At 41.2% G+C, this 25,624-nt stretch overlaps 2 protein-coding genes across 2 annotated transcripts in view; both read right to left on the bottom strand.

Annotated features, from left to right (window-relative positions):
* znf408 (zinc finger protein 408) overlaps positions 1-17,654 on the bottom strand; it is a 41,037-nt gene extending 23,383 nt beyond the window's left edge. Inside the window, exons 1-4 of the mRNA XM_075472467.1 lie at positions 17,547-17,654; positions 14,638-14,905; positions 7,354-7,397; positions 4,869-5,077 (exon numbers count right to left, since the gene is read on the bottom strand). Coding sequence (XP_075328582.1) covers positions 4,869-5,077; positions 7,354-7,397; positions 14,638-14,901 — 517 coding nt within the window. The 5' untranslated portion in view covers positions 14,902-14,905; positions 17,547-17,654. The remainder of the gene's footprint in view (positions 1-4,868; positions 5,078-7,353; positions 7,398-14,637; positions 14,906-17,546) is intronic.
* A 5,152-nt stretch (positions 17,655-22,806) lies between these two features.
* The window catches only part of LOC142381834 (aggrecan core protein-like), a 34,330-nt gene continuing 31,512 nt past the window's right edge, over positions 22,807-25,624 (bottom strand). Inside the window, exon 19 of the mRNA XM_075467093.1 lies at positions 22,807-24,314. Coding sequence (XP_075323208.1) covers positions 24,247-24,314 — 68 coding nt within the window. The 3' untranslated portion in view covers positions 22,807-24,246. The remainder of the gene's footprint in view (positions 24,315-25,624) is intronic.

The following is a 25,624-nucleotide window of genomic DNA, read 5'->3' as shown; positions in this document are numbered from 1 at the left end:
CCTTCAGTTATCAGGCCCCTCTCGGTGGAACCAGCTGCCAGTTTGGGAGGCAGAGCCTTCAGTTATCAGGCCCGTCTCTGTGGAACCAGCTGCCAGTTTGGGAGGCAGAGCCTTCAGTTATCAGGCCCCTCTCGGTGGAACCAGCTGCCAGTTTGGGAGGCAGAGCCTTCAGTTATCAGGCCCCTCTCTGTGGAACCAGCTGCAAGTTTGGGAGGCAGAGCCTCCAGTTATCAGGCCCCTCTCTGTGGAACCAGCTGCCAGTTTGGGAGGCAGAGCCTTCAGTTATCAGGTCCCTCTGTGGAACCAGCTGCCAGTTTGGGAGGCAGAGCCTTCAGTTATCAGGCCCCTCTCTGTGGGACCAGCTGCCAGTTTGGGAGGCAGAGCCTTCAGTTATCAGACCCCTCTCTGTGGGACCAGCTGCCAGTTTGGGAGGCAGAGCCTTCAGTTATCAGGCCCCTCTCTGTGGAACCAGCTGCCAGTTTGGGAGGCAGAGCCTTCAGTTATCAGGCCCCTCTCTTACATGCTTACTGCTTGTTGTCCCCTCTTTCCTGTCCTCTCAGCCCCAGCTGGTCCAGGCAGATGGTTCCTGGTTCTGGTTCTGATGGAGGTTTCTTCCTGTTAAAAGGGATTTTTTTCCTCCCACAGTCCCCTCGTGCACACTCAGGACAGATTGGATCAAAGAGAAGTTCCAATGCAATCTGATAGTTTCCTTAGCTCGGCTACTTTTAAAAAAATTAGGGCTGTGACTCGATTAAAATTTTTAATCGCGTTAACTACAGGCTTTGAAATTAATTAATCGAAATTAATCGCATTTTAATCGCATGTACTTTATCCTTTAGAAAATTAACATTTTCAACAATATTTCAACAAGCACAGAACATATCCCTATTTGAAATCTGAATGTAGCATGCATGAAAACACAGTATATAGAATCTTGGATGTTAAGCTGCGTTGGGCCCCCGTTAGGTTCCACGCTAGCTGCTACATGTTTAGCGTTGAGGTGATATTTGAGGCTTGATCAGCGGCGGCGCCAGCGATTTTTCGTTGGAGTTGCTATGCAGTTGCTGCATGAATGTGAGTGGTTGCTAGTCAAAACAGGCTACCACGCAGCAACATACGTGATTCTTTACTTCTTAATATTTTTGTCGTTGTTGCACTGCACTTCTGTTCTTTGGGAGCAGTAAACCTGCCTCTCTCCCCAAAGTTGGGGTAGCTATGGGGTTGCTGAGCACATTCTTGGGGTTGCTATAGCAACCGCAAGCAACCCCTTAGCGCCGCCTCTGGGCTTGATACGCTGCAGTGGTACGCGAATTCCTTGTTGCATAATGTGCACACAACCACGCTCTTGTCGACGCTTCCATCCGTCTGTATTTATAAAAAATAAATAAATTATAGTGTGCGATTAAAATGCGTTTTTTTTTTAACGCGCTAATATGTGTGTAGTTAATTAATCGAAATTAACGCACTAAAGTCCCAGCCCTAAAAAAATATTTGCTTTGAATGAATTGGACTGATTTGGATTTTTAAATCATTTGATTTGATTGGATAACAGTGACTTTGATACTAATTGCTTGTATTGAACTGTATCTTTGAAGTGTCTTGAGACGACCTTTGTTGTGATGGCGCTTTTTAAATAAAACTGAACTGAAGACTCTAAATTTCCTAAATGTTGAACAATTATTGTGTGATATGGTTTATTTCACCAATGATTGTTTACGCATTTATACTTATAAAACTTGTGATTTTGTTCAATCAAAATGCTCCTCAGGTGTTTCTCATTAAACTTTTCTAATCAAACCCCCCTGGTTTGTTAACACACATTTACATGTAAGTACACCTTGTAAAGTATTTAGACTGGTTCCTGTGTTTTGTAATTTCACTGCTTCCTGTTGGTCTTTAGTCATTTATTTTAATACATTTCAAAGTCACTTCTGTCTTTTGTGTTTTTGTATTCTTGCCAATATGCCGGCTTTCCTTCTTTAAATCCATTTAATAACACCACAATATGAGTTCCTTTGCAGGGATTGATGGTTCCCTATCTGATTATCTTTAATTTAGTATTCCTAATTGTTTTAGAGAGGCATTCAAGATTTATAGGCTCAATCTGTTTGAATCAGCGCACTACATGAGCACGGCTTTAATAAGATATCCACAGTCTGCTGCTGCCGGGTGTTTTCTGCATGAAGCTCCTCCTTAACGTCCCATCAATCACGGCACATAAAAGCTCCACAAAGCAGAAATAATAAAGGATTAGCAGGGCTGCGGAGCATCTTATTCCTTTATGACAGATGTGCTTTAATGATTGTTTTCTTGCTTGCTGTTTTCATTTAAATGATGTGTTTTTTGATTGCACAAGAAATTATTCCTCCGCTATTTATCCATCTCCTGCTTTCATCTTCGTTTCGAGATCGTTTCTGCTGACTGCGGCGGTTTTTCCTCACGGAGCTCTCAGCCGAAACTAACTGATGGAAAATGTTATTATTGAGATCAGTGAAGTCATTCATCTGATCAGAAATGTGTGTTACATAAGTTCCTTTAATTACAACCCGAAGTGTAATTATAAAATCACACTTTGATGATGCACTGGAGGCAAATCTGAACTAAAGAGAAGTCCACTTTGATAAAGGGTTCTTTTATTAGCATCTGTGAGAATGAACTGCATGAATCTATGGGAAAAATGTTTCCTGAGACACTTTGACACCTTTAAATATCATCAATTGTGGTGCGAGCGCCCTTTGATTAGAGATAGAACGCGTTTAAGGTGTCGCAGAGTGGCGAGATGAACGCAATAACAGTAAATCTGCAGTAATTACATCATGAGTCATGTCAACATGCAGAAGAATCTCAGGGGAAGCTCTCAAGCTGGTCCAAGATGCTTAAAATGACAAAAAGAGACAAGATTTAAACGCATATTTCTTCACTTATTAAAAGCCGACAACACATGTTAACACGTCTTTTAACTAAGTTCTCCTCTGATTTGGCACGTGTGAATTATAAAGAGGAACAGCGACGGGTTAACGAGACGTCACGTGTGAAAAAGGCTAATGCTGGTCATGTCCCTCGTGCTCAGAGATGTCTCCAGATTCTCTATGTGGCGACACCGCCATACTGGATGCTGGGCTACGTTAGCAACCCGTCCATGTTGGATGCTGGGCTACGTTAGCAACCCGTCCATGTTGGATGCTGGGCTACGTTAGCGACCCCGCCCATATTGGATGCTGGGCTATGTTAGCTACTCAGTCCATATTGGATGCTGGGCTATGTTAGCGACACCGCCCATATTGGATGCTGGGCTATGTTAGCGACCCCACCCATATTGGATGCTGGGCTATGTTAGCGACCCCGCCCATATTGGATGCTAGGCTATGTTAGCGACCCCGCCCACATTGGATGCTAGGCTATGTTAGCGACCCCGCCCACATTGGATGCTGGGCTATGTTAGCGACCCCGTCCACATTGGATGCTGGGCTATGTTAGCGACCCCGTCCATATTGGATGCTGGGCTATGTTAGCGACCCCGCCCATATTGGATGCTAGGCTATGTTAGCGACCCCGTCCACATTGGATGCTGGGCTATGTTAGCGACCCCGTCCATATTGGATGCTGGGCTATGTTAGCGATACCGCCCATATTGGATGCTGGGCTATGTTAGCGATACCGCCCATATTGGATGCTGGGCTATGTTAGCGACCCGCCCATATTGGATGCTGGGCTATGTTAGCGACCCCGCCGATATTGGATGCTGGGCTATGTTAGCGACCGCGCCCATATTGGATGCTGGGCATTGTTAGCGACCCCGTCCACATTGTATGCTGGGCTATGTTAGCGACCCCGTCCATATTGGATGCTGGGCTATGTTAGCGACCCCGCCCATATTGGATGCTGGGCTATGTTAGCGACACCGGCCATATTGGATGCTGGGCTATGTTAGCGATACCGCCCATATTGGATGCTGGGCTATGTTAGCGACCCGCCCATATTGGATGCTGGGCTATGTTCGCGACCCGCCCATATTGGATGCTGGGCTATGTTAGCGACCCCGCCGATATTGGATGCTGGGCTATGTTAGCGACCCCGCCCATATTGGATGCTGGGCTATGTTAGCGACCCCGCCCATATTGGATGCTGGGTTATGTTAGCGACACCGGCCATATTGGATGCTGGGCTATGTTAGCGATACCGCCCATATTGGATGCTGGGCTATGTTAGCGACCCGCCCATATTGGATGCTGGGCTATGTTAGCGACCCGGCCCATATTGGATGCTGGGCTATGTTAGCGACCCGCCCATGTTGGATGCTGGACTATGTTAGCGACTCCACCCATATTGGATGCTGGGTTATGTTAGCGACCCCGTCCACATTGGATGCTGGGCTATGCTCGCTCATCATGCGTTCCTCATGTATTCCTTTTTCCTTTCAGGAGTAAAGTTGGTTTGATTTCTAAATAAACTAATTCCTTATTCCTCTATGTTTGTGTTGTTCCCTGTTTTTGTCAGGATTCAGAGTTAGTCCTGAACTTTTGATGAATTTGCATACAGTTGATGAGGGACATTAATCATTAATTTTGTAGACTCTGCCTCTCTAAGGTGCTCTTTCTGTACCCAATCATAATACTGACCTGCTGCTAATCACCCTAATTAGTTGAGAACTGCAGCTCCAGCTGCTTCTTTTTAGCATCACTTTTCAGGCCTTTTATTGCTTCTTTCAGCTGATATTCTCTAATTAAACAGTAAAATGCCTCACTTTTTTTAAACAAAACCTTGAAAAAGTATTAGACATAAAGGTTTTTAATGAAAACAGCACCGCTAATTCTGGTACTAAGACAAGATAAATGCAAAACTCTCTGTGTGATACTGGTAATTCTTACCTGTGCGCCTAGCGGAGTCGCCTGGATTGTCCGTCAGCTGACTTTTTGCGACGGCGTCATCATACAACAGCAGCTCAGATCCTGGCTGGACGTCCTGACACACACGCAGAAACACCTCCACGCACTTGCCCACGCCCGCGCACGCCTCACCACACCCACACTGCACTGCCACGTTCTGCTGGGCCCTGCATCGCGCCTGACAGGCAAAGCTGAGGGGGAAATAAACCCAAAAAACAAACTGATTCAGAATGTATCCGACCAGCAGGAGGCTCAGATTGCACTGATGCATCTGTGTAATGAAACACGGTCGAATATTGCAGATTAGGGACATAAAAGATTCATATTATGAGGTCAAACATAATGAGGAGGGGTAAGCTGTATGATAACCAGCCAAAACAACCAATTTATTTAGTGGTTTGTGTGACTATGTTCCTTAAAGGCCCATCACAAGAAACTAACATGATGCAATGGTGCAATTTTTTTTCCCCACTTTCACTCTGTGGGAGAGAAATCTGGGACAGCTTTTATCAGGACACCTCAGAGTTCACCGCCTGGAGCAGGAGGCAACGCTGGTGCAGATGCAGAAGGCAGAGTTGGCAAAACACATCAGGCTCAAGAAAAACTAGCAGAAACAGAGTCTTTGGACAGTTTAAAATTGTGATAAAATCTGGAGGTTAAAACACTCCAAAAAGTAAAAATATTGGGCTTTTTCAACCCTATTTTCTTTGCATTTTGGTTGGAAAATACAAGGCTCACGGTGTTGTTTGATGTGTTTTGACAGCATCATGGAAAGGACCTCACAGAAGTCGTGGCCGAAGGAAAAGATTAAAGTCGTGTCAGTGAGGGCAGAGGCTGCTGCTGCTCTGGGGGAAAACAATCTCCGGTTGTAGGTGGACTTCAAGCAACACTGGAGAAGTTTGTGAACCTTAAAACTAGGGGCTTCTGACTTGTTTCTGCCCTGAAGCGCCCGGGAACTTTAGTTTCCAGCCCACAAGATTGAGCTTTACTGTCACTGAACTGAACATTTTTTGTGGGCTTTTCATGGCGTCTTTGTGGCTTCTTTAACATGACAACAAGTTCCCGTGTACGTGGCTGTACACGTGCAGGGCACGTGGTGTTACATCCACACCTGTAGGGGGAGCCGAAGAGCACAAAATACCGACACTGAACCAATCACGTGACATCTAAGGGTAATTCAGAATCATCACAAAGGGGTTGTTGAACACATTTGCACATATTTCAAATGTACTATTTCTTTAATTTTAGATGTTCTTTTAACTTAAATATAACTATAATATATCAGTCAGAGGGATCGATCTGGGGCCTGCGCAGTTAAGTAAGATTAGCGGCTTAGCGCCGCCTCCCGATCAATCACTTCTGATTGGCAAAGTCTGTCCAGCTCCTACTGGAGTCAAAGACCAATTAGTTTATCTGTTTGACCAAAGCTGGTTTCTGTTGACTTTTAAAGATTTGGAACCAACATTTATTCTTTATTTTTCAATTCTTTATGGCTTCAATTCTATAAAGGACATTCCTGTCCTCAGAATACAAACCCTGGGGTGAGCGAGCCTTTTCCCAAAGCTGCCCCCAGGCTCTGGAATAAGCCCCCCGTCCAGCTGCGTCTTATTTCTGACCTGGGCCTCTTTAAATCTAGGCTAAAAACCTACTTATTTAGGATGGCTTTTAATACCCAGTAGTATGATGACACTTTTATCTTATTTTATCTTAATCAATTTTGTTGTATTATATTGCTTTCACTGTTCTTTTATTGTTTTTATTTGTTTTTACTTATTCTTCTCTTTATTTATTACCTGCTGTAAAGCACTTTGGTACACCGTAAGGATTGCCTGTAAAGGGCTGTATAAATAAAGTACATTTACATTTATTAATTGAAGTCAGCACTGAAATAGAAAACATTTCCTCGTTTTTTTGTCAAAAATCGAATCAAATTTTGTCGGCAGGTTCATGTTCATACATCCTATAAAGTGTTTTAGAAAAGAAAAAAAGACAAATAGCTCAAATAGCGGCTGTGGCTCAGGAAGAAGAGCAGTCGCCCACCAATCGGACGGTCGGTGGTTCGACTCCAGCTTCCCCACATGACACTGAACCCCACGTTTCCTACTGATGCATCAGTCTGTGAATGTGGTAGGAAGCACTAGCTGTAAGGATAAGATGAGTGAATGTGGTGTTAAAGTGCTTTGAGTGGAAAAGAGCTGTACGAGTACGGCCCATTTACCCTCTTTTGTTCAGCATTGTGGAGCCTGAATAACAGAAAATGAGCTGAAACTCTAATAAATAAGCAGCCAGTTTTAAATCTGACAGATATAAGAGTCAATCTGTAGCACGTTCATTCAATAATTCTGCTGTTGGTGCAGGACTTTCACCTGTAATGGAGTATTTTTAACATTACTTTTACTTAAGTAAAGGATCTTAATGGTTTTTCCAGCTGTTTCTTCCACTCTTGTGTGAATTCCTCTTTACTTACTTGATCCAGACGCTTTTTTGTACCGCTGCTCCCCCCATCAGTGCCTACAAAACACAAAGCAGGCTTTTTACTGTCACACTACATGCTTTTACCACCTTAACGATCAGCCGCTCGCTCCGTGATGGACTCAAGCAGACAGTCAGAGCTTTGAATGAGCGCTGATTGCGCTGCACTTTTCATCTGTGAAGCCCCTCAGACTGGAGTTCCTCGGTGCTTTCTTCTTCGGTGGAACATTTGGTGAAAATTACAAGGACCAATTCGTTATCCTCCCACGGGGGTCGGCATTTAATTAAGCAGAGCGACTCGCGGGTACTGCCTTCGCTTCTGTCTGAGGCCGACACAAAGACCGAGGCCTCGTTATGAAGAATCAGTCAGACGAGATGGATTCAGGCTGTTAAACAGGAACATGTGCTCCTTATGAGCGGCAGCATCTCTGCAGCAGAGCGCTCGGTGCTGCAGGTTGTTGCTCATCCTGATTCAGGTGCAGTCGGGATTCAGGCCCCAACGAACGTGTGATAATTGCAGGTTTTTTTGCTTCAACTTCCTAACATGTGCTGAAAGCGTGGGTTCTTAGCTTGAAGAAAATGAGTTAAGGATGCAGAGAAATCCTCAATATAGTGTGCAGTCATTAGAAGAGCATCTAAAACAATTTTGTCCTCTACGCCCGTCACTTAATGAGTGTCAGCTGCAGCACACAGGAGGTTTTATCTCTTTCAGCAGCTTGTTTACAGCTCAATTTTCTGGTGATTTCTTTACAGTAATGCATGAAACACCAGTTAAAGGAGTTAAGGGGATAGTTATATATATATATATATATATTCATATTTACATTTATATTTACAAGGATATGTGTGTAGTATATATTTATTTTGTGATTAAATATTTATTTAGATATTTAGGAAGTGTATATATGGCAAATATTTATATAGGTGTATTGTAGTTAGGATATTTACAAACTGAAGAGTAGTTAAAAAGGGGTGGGAAACTAAAAAAGTATTGTACTTCTTCCCATTCCTTTTTCAAACAATGTGCGGTGTTTTGTTATGTATTAGCACTTTATGTGATTGAGATAGATAGATAGATAGATAGATAGATAGATAGATAGATAGATAGATAGATAGATAGATAGATAGATAGATAGATAGATAGATAGATAGATACTTTATTGAAAAAACAAATTAAAAAACAGTTTGAAAATATGGAAGTTATATATTATCTATATATATATTATATAATGTATTATCTCACCCTGGTGGGACCGTTGCCTGTTTTTTTTTTTTGCGTAATTACTCACACCTACTGAGCTGAAAGTCTCGACACTTGTTGGACCGGACAAAGAACTGTGCAAGAACACATTAAATCTAAGTGTGAATCGTTATCGCTTTCATTGAAACGGCTAAATGTGGCGCTGGATCTGTTCCTGTGTCTCTTTGTGCTTATTTCCACTCAGATATCTGTTCACTCTCATTCTGACGGCCGATGGCGAGCCACAGAATCCATAAGCTCAGCTAAACAGCACGCCACTTATTGAGGGTTAGGGTCAATGTATATTGATTCAACTTTACCACTATGATTGGTTGTCTGTGGTATTGAATTGCGAGTCCAAACGTAGGATGAATGTGTGGCAAGTTAAAAAATATTGTAAATCTATCTGTTTTAGCCTCTGATTCATCTCAGTGATAATGTCTCTCCATCCTTTCTGCTTCCAACTCTGCAGCTCCTCCTTCGTGACATGCTTTCAACAAGTTGGAAACATTCCTCAGAGGTTTTTCCTCCATATTAACATGATAGCATCAGGCAGCTGCTGCAGATGTGTCGGCTGCACATCTATGATGAGAATCTCCCGTTCCATCCCAAAGCTGCTCTGTTGGGTTGAGATCTGGTGACTGTGGAGGCCGTTGGAGTCCAGGGAACTCATTGTTCATGTTGGAGAAGCCAGTTTGAGCGGCCCAAAGTGTGCAGAGAAAATCTCCCCCACACCATTACACCAGCAGCCTGAACCGTTGATACAAGGCAGGATGGATCCATGCTTTCATTCTGACCCGACCAGCTGAAATCCAGACAGGCAGCGTTTTTCCAACCTTCTCTTGTCCAGTTCTGGTGACTCTGTGTAAATTGTAGTCTCAGTTTCCTGTTGCCTTCCTGTCATCTGGAACCAGTCTGCCCATTCTCCTCTGACCTCTCACACCAACGAGGCATTTTCTCTGGATATTTTCTCTTTTTCGGACAGCCGCGCCTGTTACGGTGTTTGCTGCTCGCTCTGCACGGTCTACACAGCAGGCAGAGATACGAAAGGATGGAGAGAAAATAGGGCCAAGCGATTGTGAGGTCTGACTTTTTCCTGGAGAACGCTTTATTTTTTAAACCCCAGCCAACTAGCCGGACTACCTTCATCAACACCAAAACGAGGCTGGAACTCTGCTCACAGGACGCAGCAGGGGGTAAGAAGATATTCATAAATGATGTTGCTAGTATGGGATGTCATTCTGCTTCATGTCAAAAGAGGCAAACTATCCCTTTAAATCCGCGTTCTTCCCCATTCTGATCCTGGTTTGAACTTCAGCGAGATGTCTCGATCACCTCTACATGCCTAAATGCACTGAGCTGCAGCCATGCGATTGGCTGATCAGCTGTCTGTGTTAACAAGCAATTGAACATGTGTTCCTAATAAAGTGGCCGGTGAGTGTATAATCCCCTCCAGGGACTTCTGGCTCCGGCACAGGTCTCCTCCCGGCTGGATGTGCCTGAAAAACCTCAGCGACTCTTCTCCAGCCTCCCTCCTGATGTGTGAGCGCCTCAGCCCGTCTCCAAGGCTGAGCCCAGCCACCCACACCAGTTCATCTAAAGCTTTGTCTTTCGACTCAGCTCCGTGTTCTCAACAACGGACCGGGACAATGCCCCGTTACTGATGAGGAAGCCCCGATCTACCTGTATACCTACAGAATGTGTAACAGTTTGCATCAACACAGTCTTGGGCTGTGTTCGAAACCGCATACTTCTCCTACTTCTCCTACTACTCATACTAACTTTTTGAGTTAGTATGCAAGTTTAAGTAAGCGAGAAGTTCCCGGATGCATACTAGATTCTCCGAAATGTTGGGTATGCATCATGAGGTCACTACTCATACTCAAACTACCTAAGATGCAATGTAACGTGACGTCGCAGATCGTCATTTCCTGTCAAAACGGCAGTTTCAAGCTATCTACAACGAGGGTAGCTTCACTTCCTGTTTTCAAAACAAAAGCACCAATTGTATCGTAATGGCTTTACCTATGATAAAAGGCAACGGGTATTTTATTTTGTGAAAATAACCGGAAGTGCGTTGCTCACTGCGGCTAGCTTTAGTAGCGCCAAATTTGTGAGAACAAAATTGTAAATAGCCGGTATTTTGTCAGGTTTTCAACACGTTGGGGATCTAAACGACTACTTTCTCGCCTGAAAATGTTTCAAATGTTGCTAAAGTTTACAGAGTTTAGAGCTTAAGAGAAATCAGCTTCAGGCCGACTGATTTCGGCTCGGGCAGGAGCAAAATGCATTGTGGGTAAACACTCTGCATACTCTCTGATCGATCAGTATGCCGTATGCAGAATGTAGTATGTAGTATGTAGTATGCAGTATGCGGTATACAGTATGTAGTATGTAGTATGCAGTATACAGTATGTAGTATGCAGTATGCAGTATACAGTATGTAGTATGTAGTATACAGTATGTAGTATGCAGTATGCAGTATACAGTATGTAGTATGCAGTATACAGTATGTAGTATGTAGTATGCAGTATACAGTATGTAGTATGCAGTATGCAGTATACAGTATGTAGTATGTAGTATACAGTATACAGTATGTAGTATGTAGTATGCAGTATACAGTCTGTAGTATGCAGTATGCAGTATACAGTATGTAGTATACAGTATGTAGTATGCAGTATGCAGTATACAGTATGTAGTATGTAGTATGTAGTATGTAGTATGCAGTATGCAGTATACAGTATGTAGTATGCAGTATGCAGTATACAGTATGTAGTATGCCGTATTCAGAATGTAGTATGTAGTATGTAGTATGCAGTATGCGGTATACAGTATGTAGTATGTAGTATGCAGTATACAGTATGTAGTATGCAGTATGTAGTATACAGTATGTAGTATGCAGTATACAGTATGTAGTATGCAGTATACAGTATACAGTATACAGTATGTAGTATGCAGTATACAGTAAGTAGTATGTAGTATGCAGTATACAGTATGTAGTATGCAGTATGTAGTATGTAGTATGCAGTATACAGTATGTCGTATGTAGTAAGCAGTATGTAGTATGCAGTATACAGTATGTACTATGCAGTATGCAGTATACAGTATGTAGTATGTAGTATGCAGTATACAGTATGTAGTATGCAGTATGTAGTATGTAGTATGCAGTATACAGTATGTAGTATGCAGTATGCAGTATGTAGTATGCAGTATGCAGTATACAGTATGTGTTATGCAGTATACAGTATGCAGTATACAGTATGTAGTATGCAGTATACAGTATGTAGTATGTAGTATCAGCCGCGGCCGCTGTATTTGGGCAGGATGGGCAGAGCCCCGCCTTCCACACCCCCAACCTTTCTTTTATAGATAAAATATAGATAATTATAAATTATAGATAAAATATTTATTTCAACTTCAATCACAGTGGGAATCGTATTACACCATATTGTGGCTTGTGATGGACTTTGCGAGTGGAATCTGTTTTTATTTTCGCTGAAATATAGCCTACCTCCAGTCTGGCTGCTTAACGTTAAATCTATGGCCACTGGCCAGGGCAGATGCCTGGCTGCCCTCAGCTAAGCCCGGCCCAGCCGAACTCTCGAGCACATTCTACCAATCAGAATCACTGTAGGCCCCTACGTAGCATAATATCATGTAACATTTAGCGCGCCTGTATAGATGCTATTGGGGCAGGTGTATCATCTGCCCTGGACATGGAAAGGACTCAGAGGGTTTAAGAAATATATTACTCCGCCCATCTAGCCAGTGGGAACTTCAGTGCCGCCAAATTCCCCTACAAACTTGTTGGATAAAACGGATAACTATGTCGGATTTGATGAAGGATATTGGCTGTTTAATCCGGATTCACGTTTGTGGTAGGTAAAGATTTTACTTTATAGTTGGTATCTTACAAAGTTTAAGTGATTGTGAATGAAGTCTTTGCAAAATGAGAAACTGGGAGTGATTTAATGAAATATCTTAGCTTGATGAGCAAAGCAATGTTGAGACAGTAAACAATGTGTTGACAGCTTCGTACATGTACAGTAGGTTACTTGTCTGCTAGCTTAGGTTGGAGCACTGTCGGTGTGTGTGACATGAAGCATTTTTCGGAAAAGGCAAAAAAACACGAGTCCAGCAAGGCGCATCTGAATTGTGCCATGAAATTAGCCATGCTAGGTAATGCTTTGCGACAAGTTTCCCTGTAATTGAAACGTAGGCAGTATTAATTCCTTTCACAAACTTTCTCTTCGCTCATTTTCACTATTGGCCTATTGCGTATGCTCCATAAAAGCTTGCATTTTGATAACGCAGATCATCTGCCCCGCCTATTTTCCAGACCACGAGCCGCTACTGTGTAGTATGCAGTATGCAGTATGTAGTATGCAGTATGCAGTATGTAGTATGCAGTATGCAGTATGTAGTATGCAGTATGTAGTATGTAGTATGCAGTATGTAGTATGCAGTATGTAGTATGCAGTATGCAGTATGTAGTATGCAGTATGCAGTATGTAGTATGTAGTATGTAGTATGCAGTATGTAGTATGCAGTATGTAGTATGCAGTATGCAGTATGTAGTATGTAGTATGCAGTATGTAATATGCAGTATGCAGTATGTAGTATGCAGTATGTAGTATGCAGTATGCAGTATGTAGTATGCAGTATGCAGTATGTAGTATGTAGTATGCAGTATGTAGTATGCAGTATGTAGTATGTAGTATGTAGTATGCAGTATGTAGTATGCAGTATGTAGTATGCAGTATGCAGTATGCAGTATGTAGTATGCAGTATGCAGTATGCAGTATGTAGTATGCAGTATGTAGTATGCAGTATGCAGTATGTAGTATGTAGTATGCAGTATGTAGTATGCAGTATGCAGTATGCAGTATGTAGTATGCAGTATGCAGTATGTAGTATGCAGTATGCAGTATGTAGTATGCAGTATGTAGTATGCAGTATGCAGTATGTAGTATGTAGTATGCAGTATGTAGTATGCAGTATGTAGTATGCAGTATGTAGTATGCAGTATGCAGTATGTAGTATGCAGTATGTAGTATGCAGTATGCAGTATGCAGTATGTAGTATGCAGTATGTAGTATGCAGTATGCAGTATGTAGTATGTAGTATGCAGTATGCAGTATGCAGTATGTAGTATGCAGTATGTAGTATGCAGTATGTAGTATGTAGTATGCAGTATGCAGTATGTAGTATGCAGTATGTAGTATGCAGTATGCAGTATGTAGTATGCAGTATGTAGTATGTAGTATGCAGTATGCAGTATGTAGTATGCAGTATGTAGTATGCAGTATGCAGTATGCAGTATGTAGTATGCAGTATGCAGTATGCAGTATGTAGTATGCAGTATGTAGTATGCAGTATGCAGTATGTAGTATGTAGTATGCAGTATGCAGTATGCAGTATGTAGTATGTAGTATGCAGTATGTAGTATGCAGTATGTAGTATGTAGTATGCAGTATGCAGTATGTAGTATGTAGTATGTAGTATGTAGTATGCAGTATGCAGTATGTAGTATGTAGTATGCAGTATGTAGTATGTGGTTTCGAACACAGCCATGGTGTGGAACCTGAGGCGCTTCTGGGTTTAAATTGTTAGCTTTTTATGAAGCTTTTTGAAATGTTCGGCCCACCAGAACAGAAAAACTCACGGGCTTCATCGAGTAAAGGCTCAGCTGACATTTACAAAGGCAACAGGCATTTTTTTTCAAGTATTTCTTCCATTTATTTTGAGTTCAAACATATTTCAAGGCTTTCGATACTCCGCACTGTTCGTAATTCTTGCTTATAGAGTAATTCCTTATTAGTATTCGTCTGTTTTTGACGATACATCAGCAGACAGGAATTTAAGAGGTGGATTTGTGGATTTAACCCCTTCATGTTTGAGCAAAGACACTTTTCTATGAAGCTTAAACTAAAAAAAACTCTCTCTGAAAGATGAGGCGTCTGTTTGTTCTTTTTACATAAAAGAACCATCTGGATCTGTCAAGTCAAACATTTTAACGGATCAAAGCACCAAAGTTACCTTTTCCTCCTCTGAGCTGCCGGTCTGAGCCGCTCCGGGCTCGCTGCCTCGGCTGTGGACCGCCGGGTCGCGGCGACGCTCGGAGGCCCACTCTGCGTCCCCCTCCCTCCCCAGCAGGGAACCAGCCTGCAGCGGGCGGCCGACCCACCACAGCCCCAACCTGCCCTGGCAGAGCTGCGACGGCCCAACGGCGAAGCCGCGAGGAAGCGACGCCGTCAGAAAGGAGGTGAGATCAGACGGGACGGGAGGAAGGAGGCAGGCCATCAACCTGCAGAGGAAGATAAAGCTCAGGTCACAGCTGCCATGGAACCGAGGGCAACAGCCTGGGGGGCCGTTTCTACAATCAATCCTGAATTATTTTTGATTTGATTGACTTTCTGTTAACCATTCTTGTAGTCTTAATTATCATCAGATCAGCCAGTGCATAAAAGCATGACATCAGCAGAGTTTATCTACGAAATGTGACAGAAAAACAAGAATAAAAGGCACATCAGTACCAAGTATTTCACAGTTTTAGCTTTGGTTTCTGAGCCTCACTCCAGGTTCAAAGGAGACATTTTAACCCCTAACGCGGGTAAAATTATGGTCCAATACGTACAAACAAAACATGTAAAGGAGGTGCAACAAATCATCAGAGATTAACATTTAAATTAGAGCAAATAGATAAGTTGGTCTCATCTGTTAGATATAAAACAGTCGACTCAAAAGTAAACAAAATGCACTTGTGCTACGCGTGACATTCAAAATGAAAATATTTATTTTATAAAAAAATTTAAATACATTTTTTTTTAATTAAATTAAAATTTAAGAAAATTAAATTAAAATTTAAAAAAATGTAATTAAAATTAAAAAAAAAATTAAATTAAATTAAAAATTTTAAAAAGATTTTAAAAAAATTCTATTCGAGCACTTACTCACTTTATGGTTAAAACGTCTTGAAAAAGGGTCAGTTTGACTGAGTCATCAAGCTTTTATGATCAAATCAAAGGTAAGAACTGTTTTTTTATTTATTTAGAATTTGACATTTTTAGGGATCTGACTCTCCGCTGAGAGGTGAAGCGTGAGGCGTGCAGCTCATCCAAAGTAAGCTTGGTTTATTTAGTAAAGTGCTTTTGTCTTCCTCACCCCTCATCTCTGCACCTCCTCAGCTGAGACGGACGATGACACGAGGAGGAGATATAAGGTCTATATACACAAGGTATTGATTCTGAGCAGGTGTTAACAGTAGCTACAACTGCAAAGGATCAGTCCAACACACTGCTTTGGCTAAAGGATGAAAAAGGTGGAGATTCTATTTCAATTAATGTGCAATTACTGTCATTTCTTCATATTTTCCTTCCAAGCAGTCAGACTTTCTTGTAATCTTTTAAAGTGGCTTTGAGCAATAGTTCTCCGGCTTTCTGAAGCTGTCTGTCAAAGGTTTTCTTTGGACATTTGCTGCTTTTTCACTCCTTTTCAGTCCAGTCCTCGTACCTGATGTGTCTTTTTCTTTGTTAAGCCACTTAACTTTGACCTGTGAATCATTCAGGCAGAGAAAATGCTCCTAACAGACAACTTAGCAAAGAAGCCATTTTAAATTGGATCTTTAGGCACTTTGTTCCCAGCAGCCTGTCACAGAGACACATAATTTGTTCCCATTTCTTTAGTTGCATCTGTGAAAAACAGCAAAGATAACACAGTGTGACAGACAGAAAACAGGATTTTTGCAGCAACAAGGTGATTCCCAAAGAGCTGTTAGCTGAAAACTTGGCATATCTCAGCATGGTGTGCAGTGTGTCCTTAAAACATTTGAGGAAACTGGACAAGTGGAGGACAGAAGAAGAAGTGTCAGGCCTAAAGAACTATCTACAGCAGATGAACAGGATCTGAAAGTGATGTCCTTAAGAAAGAGGAAAACATCCAGCAAAGACCTGACACAGGAGCTGAGAGATGCATCTGGACCTTCAGCTGATCCATCTGCTGTTGGCCCAAGCCTCATCAGAAATGGGCTCCATGGAAGGGTGGCTGTCAGGAAGCCGTTCTTAAGGAAGGGAAACAGGGAGAAAAGGCTGAGCTGTGCCAAAGGACACAAGAAGTGGGCTGAAAATCAGTGGCAGCAGGTCTGATGGAGGGATGAATCCTCCCCAGAGCCCGGAGCTCAACATTACTGAAGCAGTGTGGGATCATGTTGGCAGAGAACGCAACAAAAGGCAGCCCACATCCAAAGAAGAGCTTTGGGATGTCCTTCAAGAAGCCTGGAGAACTGTTCCTGAAGACTCCTTAAAGAAAGGACAGAAAGCTCGTCTGAGAGGGTTCAGGCTGTGTTCAAATATTAATTTTCAAACTGTGCAGGGGACTTAAATGCTCACATTTATTCAACATAAATACAGTAACATGTCAGTTATAGTTGCTACACTGCAGCTGAACTCAAAACAGTTTGACAATAAGAAGGAAAAAACTGCAAAATTATACAAAAACTTGTTAAATAAATGGGTTACATTTGTTCTTGACCTTGTATTCATAGTGAATGAGTCATACGATGTAATACTTCAAGATGCATGCCGTTGTTACGCTAAAAATACACGTAAAGTTGAAATAAATGTGTGAAATCTTTAAGAAGCTGCCTTCAGTCAGTCTAACTTGTAACGCAGGAAAACGCATCGGTGGCCAACACACACAACCGTTTCTGTTTAGCTCATCTGTGAGCCGAACAGAAAAGGCTTGTGGAGCATGATAATTTCTTACTGTTTTAGTTTAATACAAGAACGATTTTTATGAGCCGTTAGAGGCGCCGGTGACGGTGGTTGATGGTGTTTTCCAGGCATTAACTCCCAGTCTGTTAGCATCGGTTAGCCTATTTACCCGCTAAACTCGGTGACTTTCGAAGGATTTTACGAGTCATTTCGACAATAAAATAATTGTGTACGTACACTGGACTTGGTCGGTGTCTCGAATCGATTATTAAGTATTATACAACTTAATTTATATAGCTAAAAACTCTGGGAAAGCCATCTTTATCCAGCCAGAGAGGGCATCACAGGAACTCATCGTTTGTTGTCCGACCGAAAACAGAGTTTGGTAACTTTGGTTCCGCATCGCCAAACTTTACAATTTTTGTTCGAGTATTAATTAATTAAATTTTATCAGCAAAGTTTAGTAGTGTGAACATCAGAATAAGGATCTATAGTAAGGAAAATGTCATGATGCTCGGGATACTTCATGAAATGAATCAATATAAATAGGTAATGGCATTATTATTTGAAAGGGACCCACAACAGGGACCCGCAGATGTCTTGTCCGGGCCCTTGTCTCTCTTTTGTGTGGGTCCAACTATTATCTCACACACATCTGGAATTACAATTATATTAAAGATGAAAATCATACTTTCCTCAAACACCAGGTTTATAAAGGAATATACCTTTTTATAACTACTGAATCAAGATGGCCTCCTACACATAATTCATGCCACTTTATCACTATGGTGTAACACTTGTTTTTGGTCTACGTCCCAGTGGTGTTTCAAGACTTTAATCATTTGCACCCAAAGGTGAAGACAAGACTGTCTTTCAATCCGAAAAGCGTCTACATTGACTCTGACTGCCATTTCATCAATTCATTTGATATATTTTGAAAATATCAAATGGAAATGGGGATATCTGCCACCAAAAATCTAAGAAAAAACATCATTTAAAATGATTTACAGCTGTTATCCAGTTAAAGAACAATCAATTTAATAGTTTAAATAAGATTAGGACTCCATGATTAAACTTTACTCCATCTTCCCTTAAACTGCACCTGTGTGAGAATCTTTTAATCTGATTGAATAACTTCTTTGAGGTGCAGTTAAATTCTGTTTGATGTTTAGAAAATTGACCTTTAAAGTTCCCATAATTTATAGCAAATTAAATATCTACACTTCCAAATGTTTGAATGTTTCTTTAACTGAAACAGTCTGAAACCACTGCCTCTGATTTATCTTTCACTGTTATATTCATATTTAAAGATTGAATTGACAGTTTATGAACGATGCTCTTTCCACTAAGAGGGCTCCATAATATCACACTTTGTTTTCACACAGCTTTACCTTTGCTGTAATTCTGTATAACTTATCAGACTTTATTCTTTTGTGTTCAACGTGAGTAAAATCCAGTTTTATGGCACGTTTGTATGGAAAACAGGACCATAGATACATAAGAAAAACGAGAAAATAGCTGGGTATTTGACCTGCATGTTCAAAAGATTTACGAGCTGCTGGGCACACACTCTGTATGTTACACATGTACCTGTCAATTCAACACCAAGTTTAACTAAATATGTCATGAACCCATCATTTGAAAATGTAATAATGAGGCAGCGATCGGTTTGACTGGAGCGGTTAATTTGCCTGCTTTTTAAATTCCTGGCACGGAGTGCAGTCTGTCTGAAATAGAGCACAAAATTGAGCATTTTCTACATTTCCAAAGGAACATCTGCACTGGAAAAATACAGAAGGGGGAGTTTTGCACACATATTGAAGATTATATCGATTCCCATAGGAAAGACGCCTCATTTCCACACACTTCTGTGTGTGTATGTATGTGACTCATCCAGGAGTCCATTCATTCCCAGAGGAATCTCTGTCTGTGCAATGCAGTGTTTGCCTTGAGTATTTTGAGATTTATTTTTCTTTAAATCAAATCAAGTTTATTTGTAGCATATTTCATTTACAAAACAATTAAGTACTTCACATAAAATAAAAGCATTGCAACAGGGAGTGGAAGAAGGATTAAAAATTAGGGATGGGCAACGATTAAAATTTTTTAATCTAATTAATCACATGATTTCCCTGATTAATCACGAGTAATCGCATTTGTACACAAAATCCAAAAATGAATCCAAAAGTAGCGTATAGCTTTTAGCATTTAGCTTTATTTTAAATGTGCTGCCATATGAATGAAAGTGCCATAACATTTGTTGTGCAAACACACTTTTAACATCAGCATCTTTCTGTAGTTTTTATGTAGAAGCCTCGCTCCACTGTCTGTTTCCTTGAATGACTTGCTGCTATCAGTTGTGTGTTTTGCCTTTAAGTGATATTTTAGACTGGAACTACTACGCTGAGAAGACAATTCAACTTGGCAGAGTTTACAGATGACTTTGGTTCTGTCGACTCCGCCGTCTGGAAGAACTTTAAAATGAAAATGGCCGAGTAAAAGTTCCGTACCCTTCTCCATGTTTGGTGGATCCGCCGATTACTTTCTTTTCCTGTTCCGCAGCAGAAAGCAACAGACTTTTACTATAATAAAACCTGCGTTAATGCGCGATAAAATTTTTATCGGCGTTAAATAATTAACAAGTTAACGCGATAATAACGAGTTAACTCGCCCAGCCCTATTAAAAATACATAAAAGAATATAAAGAGAAACAAATAAAATCATTTAAATGAATTTAAAAACAAGCAACAGAAATGTCTTTAACCTGGATTTAAAAATGTCTCCATTTGGTGAAAGTTTAATCTCCACTGGCAGTTTGTTCCACTTGTTTGCGGCATAACAGCTAAATGCTGCTTCTCCATGTTTAGTCTGGACTCTGGACTGGACCAGCTGACCTGAGTCCTTGGATCTCAGAGCTCTGCTGGCTTTATATTCTCTGAACAGATCACAGATTGTAAACCATCAGCAGGCTTTTAAAATCTATTCTGTGACTGACTGGAAGCCAGAGTAAAGATTTTAAAGCTGCTGTGATGTGTTCAGATCTCTTAGTCCGGGTTAAAACTCCAGCAGCAGCGTTCTGGATGAGCTGCAGATGTTTGATGCTCTTTGTGGGAAGTCCAGTTAAAAGAGCGTTACAGTGATGGAGTCTGCTGGAGATGAATGCATGGATGAGTTTCTCCTGGTCTGTTTGGGAGAGGAAACCTTTAATTCTGTTGATGTTTCTGATGGTAAAAAGCTGCCTTGGTGACAGCTTTGATGTGGCTGCTGAAAGTCAGATCTGAGTCTATCAACACTCCCAATTTACCAACTTGATCAGTGATTGTAAGGTCCAGAGTCTCAAGATATTTACCAACGCTGACCCTCTTCTCTTTGCTCCCAAACAGAATGATCTCAGTTTGGTCTTCATTTACACTGTCAGAGATTCAGCAAATTGTCTAAATCTGTAAACAGATCTGACGAACGAAAATGTACAAAGCAAACTGGAATGTCTGACAGGACTCTATATTTTTCTGCTGATTAACAACACGCAACAGGTTCCAAACACTCTCTATTAACAGGTGCAAGAAGGAGAAGGATTCATGCAGAGGTCCCAGGGGCCGAGCTGGTGTTTTGGAGGGAGTGGTGCAGGAGATCCTTAAAAGAACCCCATTGAGAGACGGGGGAATGCTGACGCCATGTGCAACCCGCCCTGCTGGGCAAACAGAAATTTAGCGTAATTTTATTATTCCTATGAGTCAGTGCTCTGTCCTGTTTACTTCGACTGCTTCCACCAACACGGGGCTCTTTAGGACTCCGCGAACAGCTGAAAGACACGATTGTTGTCTGCACCTGGGGCATCGGGGCGGGGACCCTCCTGGAGCGATGAAAGGCTCGCTGATCTTTGCAGTTACACGCATGTAAAACTCATACAGATGGAGTAGAAACACAAATCTTTTAAAAGAGGTCCCGACTCAAGTGTCTTTATTAGCAATAACTGAGATGAGTACAAACACTTTGGTGCCATAAAACAGTAAATAAGACAATGTCGGGCAGGGATGAAACTAATAAAGACGTTTCTTTTAATCCATCTCAATTTATTTGCCTGTTTTACCCGGTAAAAGACAGTTATTTCACCAGAGCTTTGTCTTGAAAATGTCGTGCTTGTGTACCTTTTTTTTGCATTTGATCTGACACTTTGGTGGAATACATTTTTTATTTACTTTAACTAAGCTTGAGCCTGTCACTCAGCATTGATGTTTCCACCTCTGCATGTCAGCTGAAAGCCATTTGATTCCTTTTGATCTTTCTTAAAAATGATCAAAACCTCAGTAAAGCTCTACAGCACTGTCATGTTTTACATATTTTATTTAAGGAAGAGGGTGTTGATTTTTGGTAGACCAATATAATACATATACATGATGTATACAGTATGTATATATGAGGCTCTCCAAGACAAGCACAATATGCTCAACAGGTCTCTGTAGGCTAACATATTTCCAAGATTTTATTATGATTAAATTAGGAGATTGAAAATTTCAACATCTGATCAACTGAAAATGTCAAGTGCATCAGCATAAATTAAGTGGCTTTGCAGTCCCCCTCTGCTAAAAATAAACCATAATAACATGTCCCAGATGAGTTTTTGTTTTTTTTTTACACTAAAAGACACATCATGAGTTAAATCACCCATCAATGCTAAAACTGGAGATAACAGCCTTGAACCACCTATGATAGACTTTATGATCCACATTGGAGGAACCAGTGCTGACTATTTTTGGGGCTTCGGGGTTGATTTGCATTCACTGTGAGCAACTGGTGAAATGAGGAGCTAACAGAAGCAATGAGAAAAGCTTAGCTCCGCGCTAGCGGGGGCTGTAGGCTGCTAGTAACCAGGACTAGGTCCTCCTGGGAGCTACAGTTAGCCTGTAGCTAGCTTCCCCTCCTAGCTTGTGCTAGCTTCCCCTCCTAGCCTGTAGCTAACGTCCCCTCCTAGCTTGTGCTAGCTTCCCCTCCTAGCCTGTAGCTAACTTCCCCTCCTAGCTTGTGCTAGCTTCCCCTCCTAGGCTGTAGATAACTTCCCCTCCTAGCTTGTGCTAGCTTCCCCTCCTAGTCTGTAGCTAACTTCCCCTCCTAGTTTGCGCTAGCTTCTCTTTTAATAGAGCTGTGCGCAGGGCTGAATTAGCATATTCACACAATAAATTAGGAAAAACATGTGCTTAAACTGGGCCATTTTAAGGCAATGATAGTTTTTATTCTTTGTAAATTGTGATAAATGCACAATTTGGAGGACCACAGATAGGTTTTTAGTCGATTAATAACTGCTGGAGAGGGACTTTAAACGATTCACTTCTGACTTTAGTCTGATCATATCTCACTAAGACATCAAGAAGACCTCAGAAAGACATTCATAGTTAACCTGATGGAGTTAATAAATCAACTGGAGGGATTAACTGCTCTTATCTTGTCAGCGAGTGAATAAAACAGAGCCACAGCAGAGACACACGTGCAGCTTTGACAGTGAATTATCAGTCTTTGGTTTATTATTATGCAGCAGGTGACAACATGTTAGAAAGAGGCACAGCCCCCCACATACAGCAACAGTGACATAACACAAGTGCACAAATGAAAGCAGTCAAAGTTGGAGGTTTACACAACGAGGTTATTTCCTCTGAGGTTACAATCACGAAACATGATCATCACACTTGCTCCACACAGAAACCGTGCACTGCACAGTGTTGTGGAGAGTGATCAGTGAAGGCACACAGACAACTAAATACTCAAACCGGCCACCATGACAAACTGCAGGTCTGGAGCATGTTATCCTATAAATATGAGAGATTGGGGGGGGGGGGGGGTTGTGTTGCTAATGCTGTTGTGGTTTCAACAGAACAGATCGAAGTAAAATCACTGACTCAACCCAGAGGAGCCTCAATAAATAAATAAAAGGTGCAAAATATCGTTTTTACAAGCTGGTTACTTTCTCTGTAGTTACATTTTCTTCTAATTATCTTTTACATCGACTGGTGAAGCCTCTCAAGACTCAAATTGTTCTATTATGCTGAGCATGTCCATGAATTATTTGTTTGCTTCTTGTAGAATACCAGCACCATGAATAAGAGATTATGAAATTACTATGCAGAGGGCGAAGTTTATTTATTAAGCTTTAAAAAGGCTCAACTATCAGATGAAACCATCACGAAGGCGGTTAAACTTTAAACAGATTTTATTTAGTTATTCCATGTTTGCTGTTTGTTTTTTTTTTTAGTTTTAATCATCACCGTTATGCTTAAATCAATATTTGAGCACAAATGTTTATTCTGTGCCGGAGACGCTGGTGTGATTGTCCTCCAGCTGTTATCATCTAGTATTTATGTTTCTTACTCAAACAAATCTAAATACAAAGACTGGTGCAGGGCTAAGAGAAGAGGTGCTAAAATTGGCCTACAATCAACTCTGAAATTAATAAATTCATATGTAAGATTAAAGCAAACTTAAGTTTTAGGGGGGAGATCCAATATTTGTGGTGAACAACCACAAATATTACCACAGCTTCGATTTAAAAGCTTTACATCTGTATTTCATCCAACAGATGTGACAAAAAGGTGTGCTGTATGGTGACAAAATTGATGGTTGATTTGAAAATTCCTTTATAGATACCAACCTCTGGAAGCTTTCCATCTGTGTGATACCTTCCAACAGCAATTACCAGCAATGACTTCACTAAACAATCATATCACAAAACACGCACTGAAAATGAACTTAGAGCGATAAAATGACCATACATATATAAATCTAAAATATATTAGTCGGGGCAGGGGATGGGACAAACAAAAATCACATTACCATGATGTCTCACCAGTCATGTGGGGATTTGAGCAACTTATTTCTTCAAAACATCTTCACGTGAATGGATTTCTGTGGTCGATTACTGTTCTTTTTTAAATACTAAGTTTTTCTTTTACTTCTTAGTGCTGCTGGCAGCTGGACTCCTGCCGCTCCTGCGCTGTAATCTTTTTCTGGCTTTCACTGCAGCCAAGGGGGGGAAAAGCAAAACAAATGTCAATTATTTCCAGAAAATAACACACTTAAAAGTAGGGCTGGGCGAGTTAACTCGTTATTATCGTGTTAACTTGCTAATTATTTAACGCCGATAAATATTTTACCGCCCATTAACGCAGGTTTTATTTTGTAAAAGTCTGCTGCTGTCTGCTGTGGAACCGGAAAAGAAAGTAATCGGCGGATCCACCAAACATGGAGAAGGGTACGGAACTTTTACTCGGCCATTTTCATTTTAAAGTTGGACATCACCGCTACAGTTGCTCCTCTGTCTCTGGCTGTGTTCAAAACCGCATACTTCTTCTACTACTCATACTACTCATACTGACTTTTTTCACGGATGCATACTAGATTCTCTGAAATGTTGGGTATGCATCATGAGGTTACTACTCATACTCAAACTACCCAAGATGCAACGCAACTTGACGTCGCCGATCGTCATTTCCTGTCAAAACGGCAGTTTCAAGCTAGCTACAACTAGGGTAGGTTTTCAAAACAAAAGCACCAATTGTATCGTAATGGCTTTCCCTATGATAAAAGGCAACGGGTATTTTATTTTGTGAAAATAACCAGAAGTGCGTTGCTCACTGCGGCTAGCTTTAGTAGCGCCAAACTCGTCAGAACAAAATTGTAAACAGTCGGTATTTTGTCGGATTTTCAACACGTTGGGGATCTAAACAACTACTTTCTCACCTGAAAATGTTTCAAATGTTGCTAAAGTTTACAGAGTTTAGAGCTTAAGAGAAATCAGCTTCAGGCCGGCTGATTTCGGCTCGGGCAAGAGCGAAATGCATTATGGGTAAACGCTCTGCATACTGTCTGATCGATGAGTATGCAGTTTCGAACACAGCCTTTGTGTGAAGCTCACGGAGCTAATCGGCGCTACTTCCTGTTTTACTTGTTTCAACATAAAAGCACGTATTTCAAAATAAAATTTTTTAAAAACTCCTTCATTTACAGCCAAGTTGAATTGTCTTCTCAGCGTAGTAGTTCCAGTCTAAAATATCACTTAAAGGCAAAACACACAACTGATAGCAGCAAGTCATTCAAGGAAACAGACAGTGGAGCGAGGCTTCTACATAAAAACTACAGAAAGATGCTGATGTTAAAAGTGTGTTTGCACAACAAATGTTATGGCACTTTCATTCGTATGGCAGCACATTTAAAATAAAACTAAATGCTAAAAGCAATACACTACTTTTGGATTCATTTTTGGATTTTACGTACAAATGTGATTAATTGTGATAAATTAGATTAAAATTTTAAATCGTTGCCCAGCC

The sequence above is a fragment of the Odontesthes bonariensis genome, chromosome 1 (genome assembly GCF_027942865.1).
Source record: "Odontesthes bonariensis isolate fOdoBon6 chromosome 1, fOdoBon6.hap1, whole genome shotgun sequence".
NCBI lineage: Eukaryota > Metazoa > Chordata > Actinopteri > Atheriniformes > Atherinopsidae > Odontesthes > Odontesthes bonariensis.
Note: the sequence above shows the minus strand (reverse complement) of the source record. Positions and strands in the feature narration are given on the sequence as shown.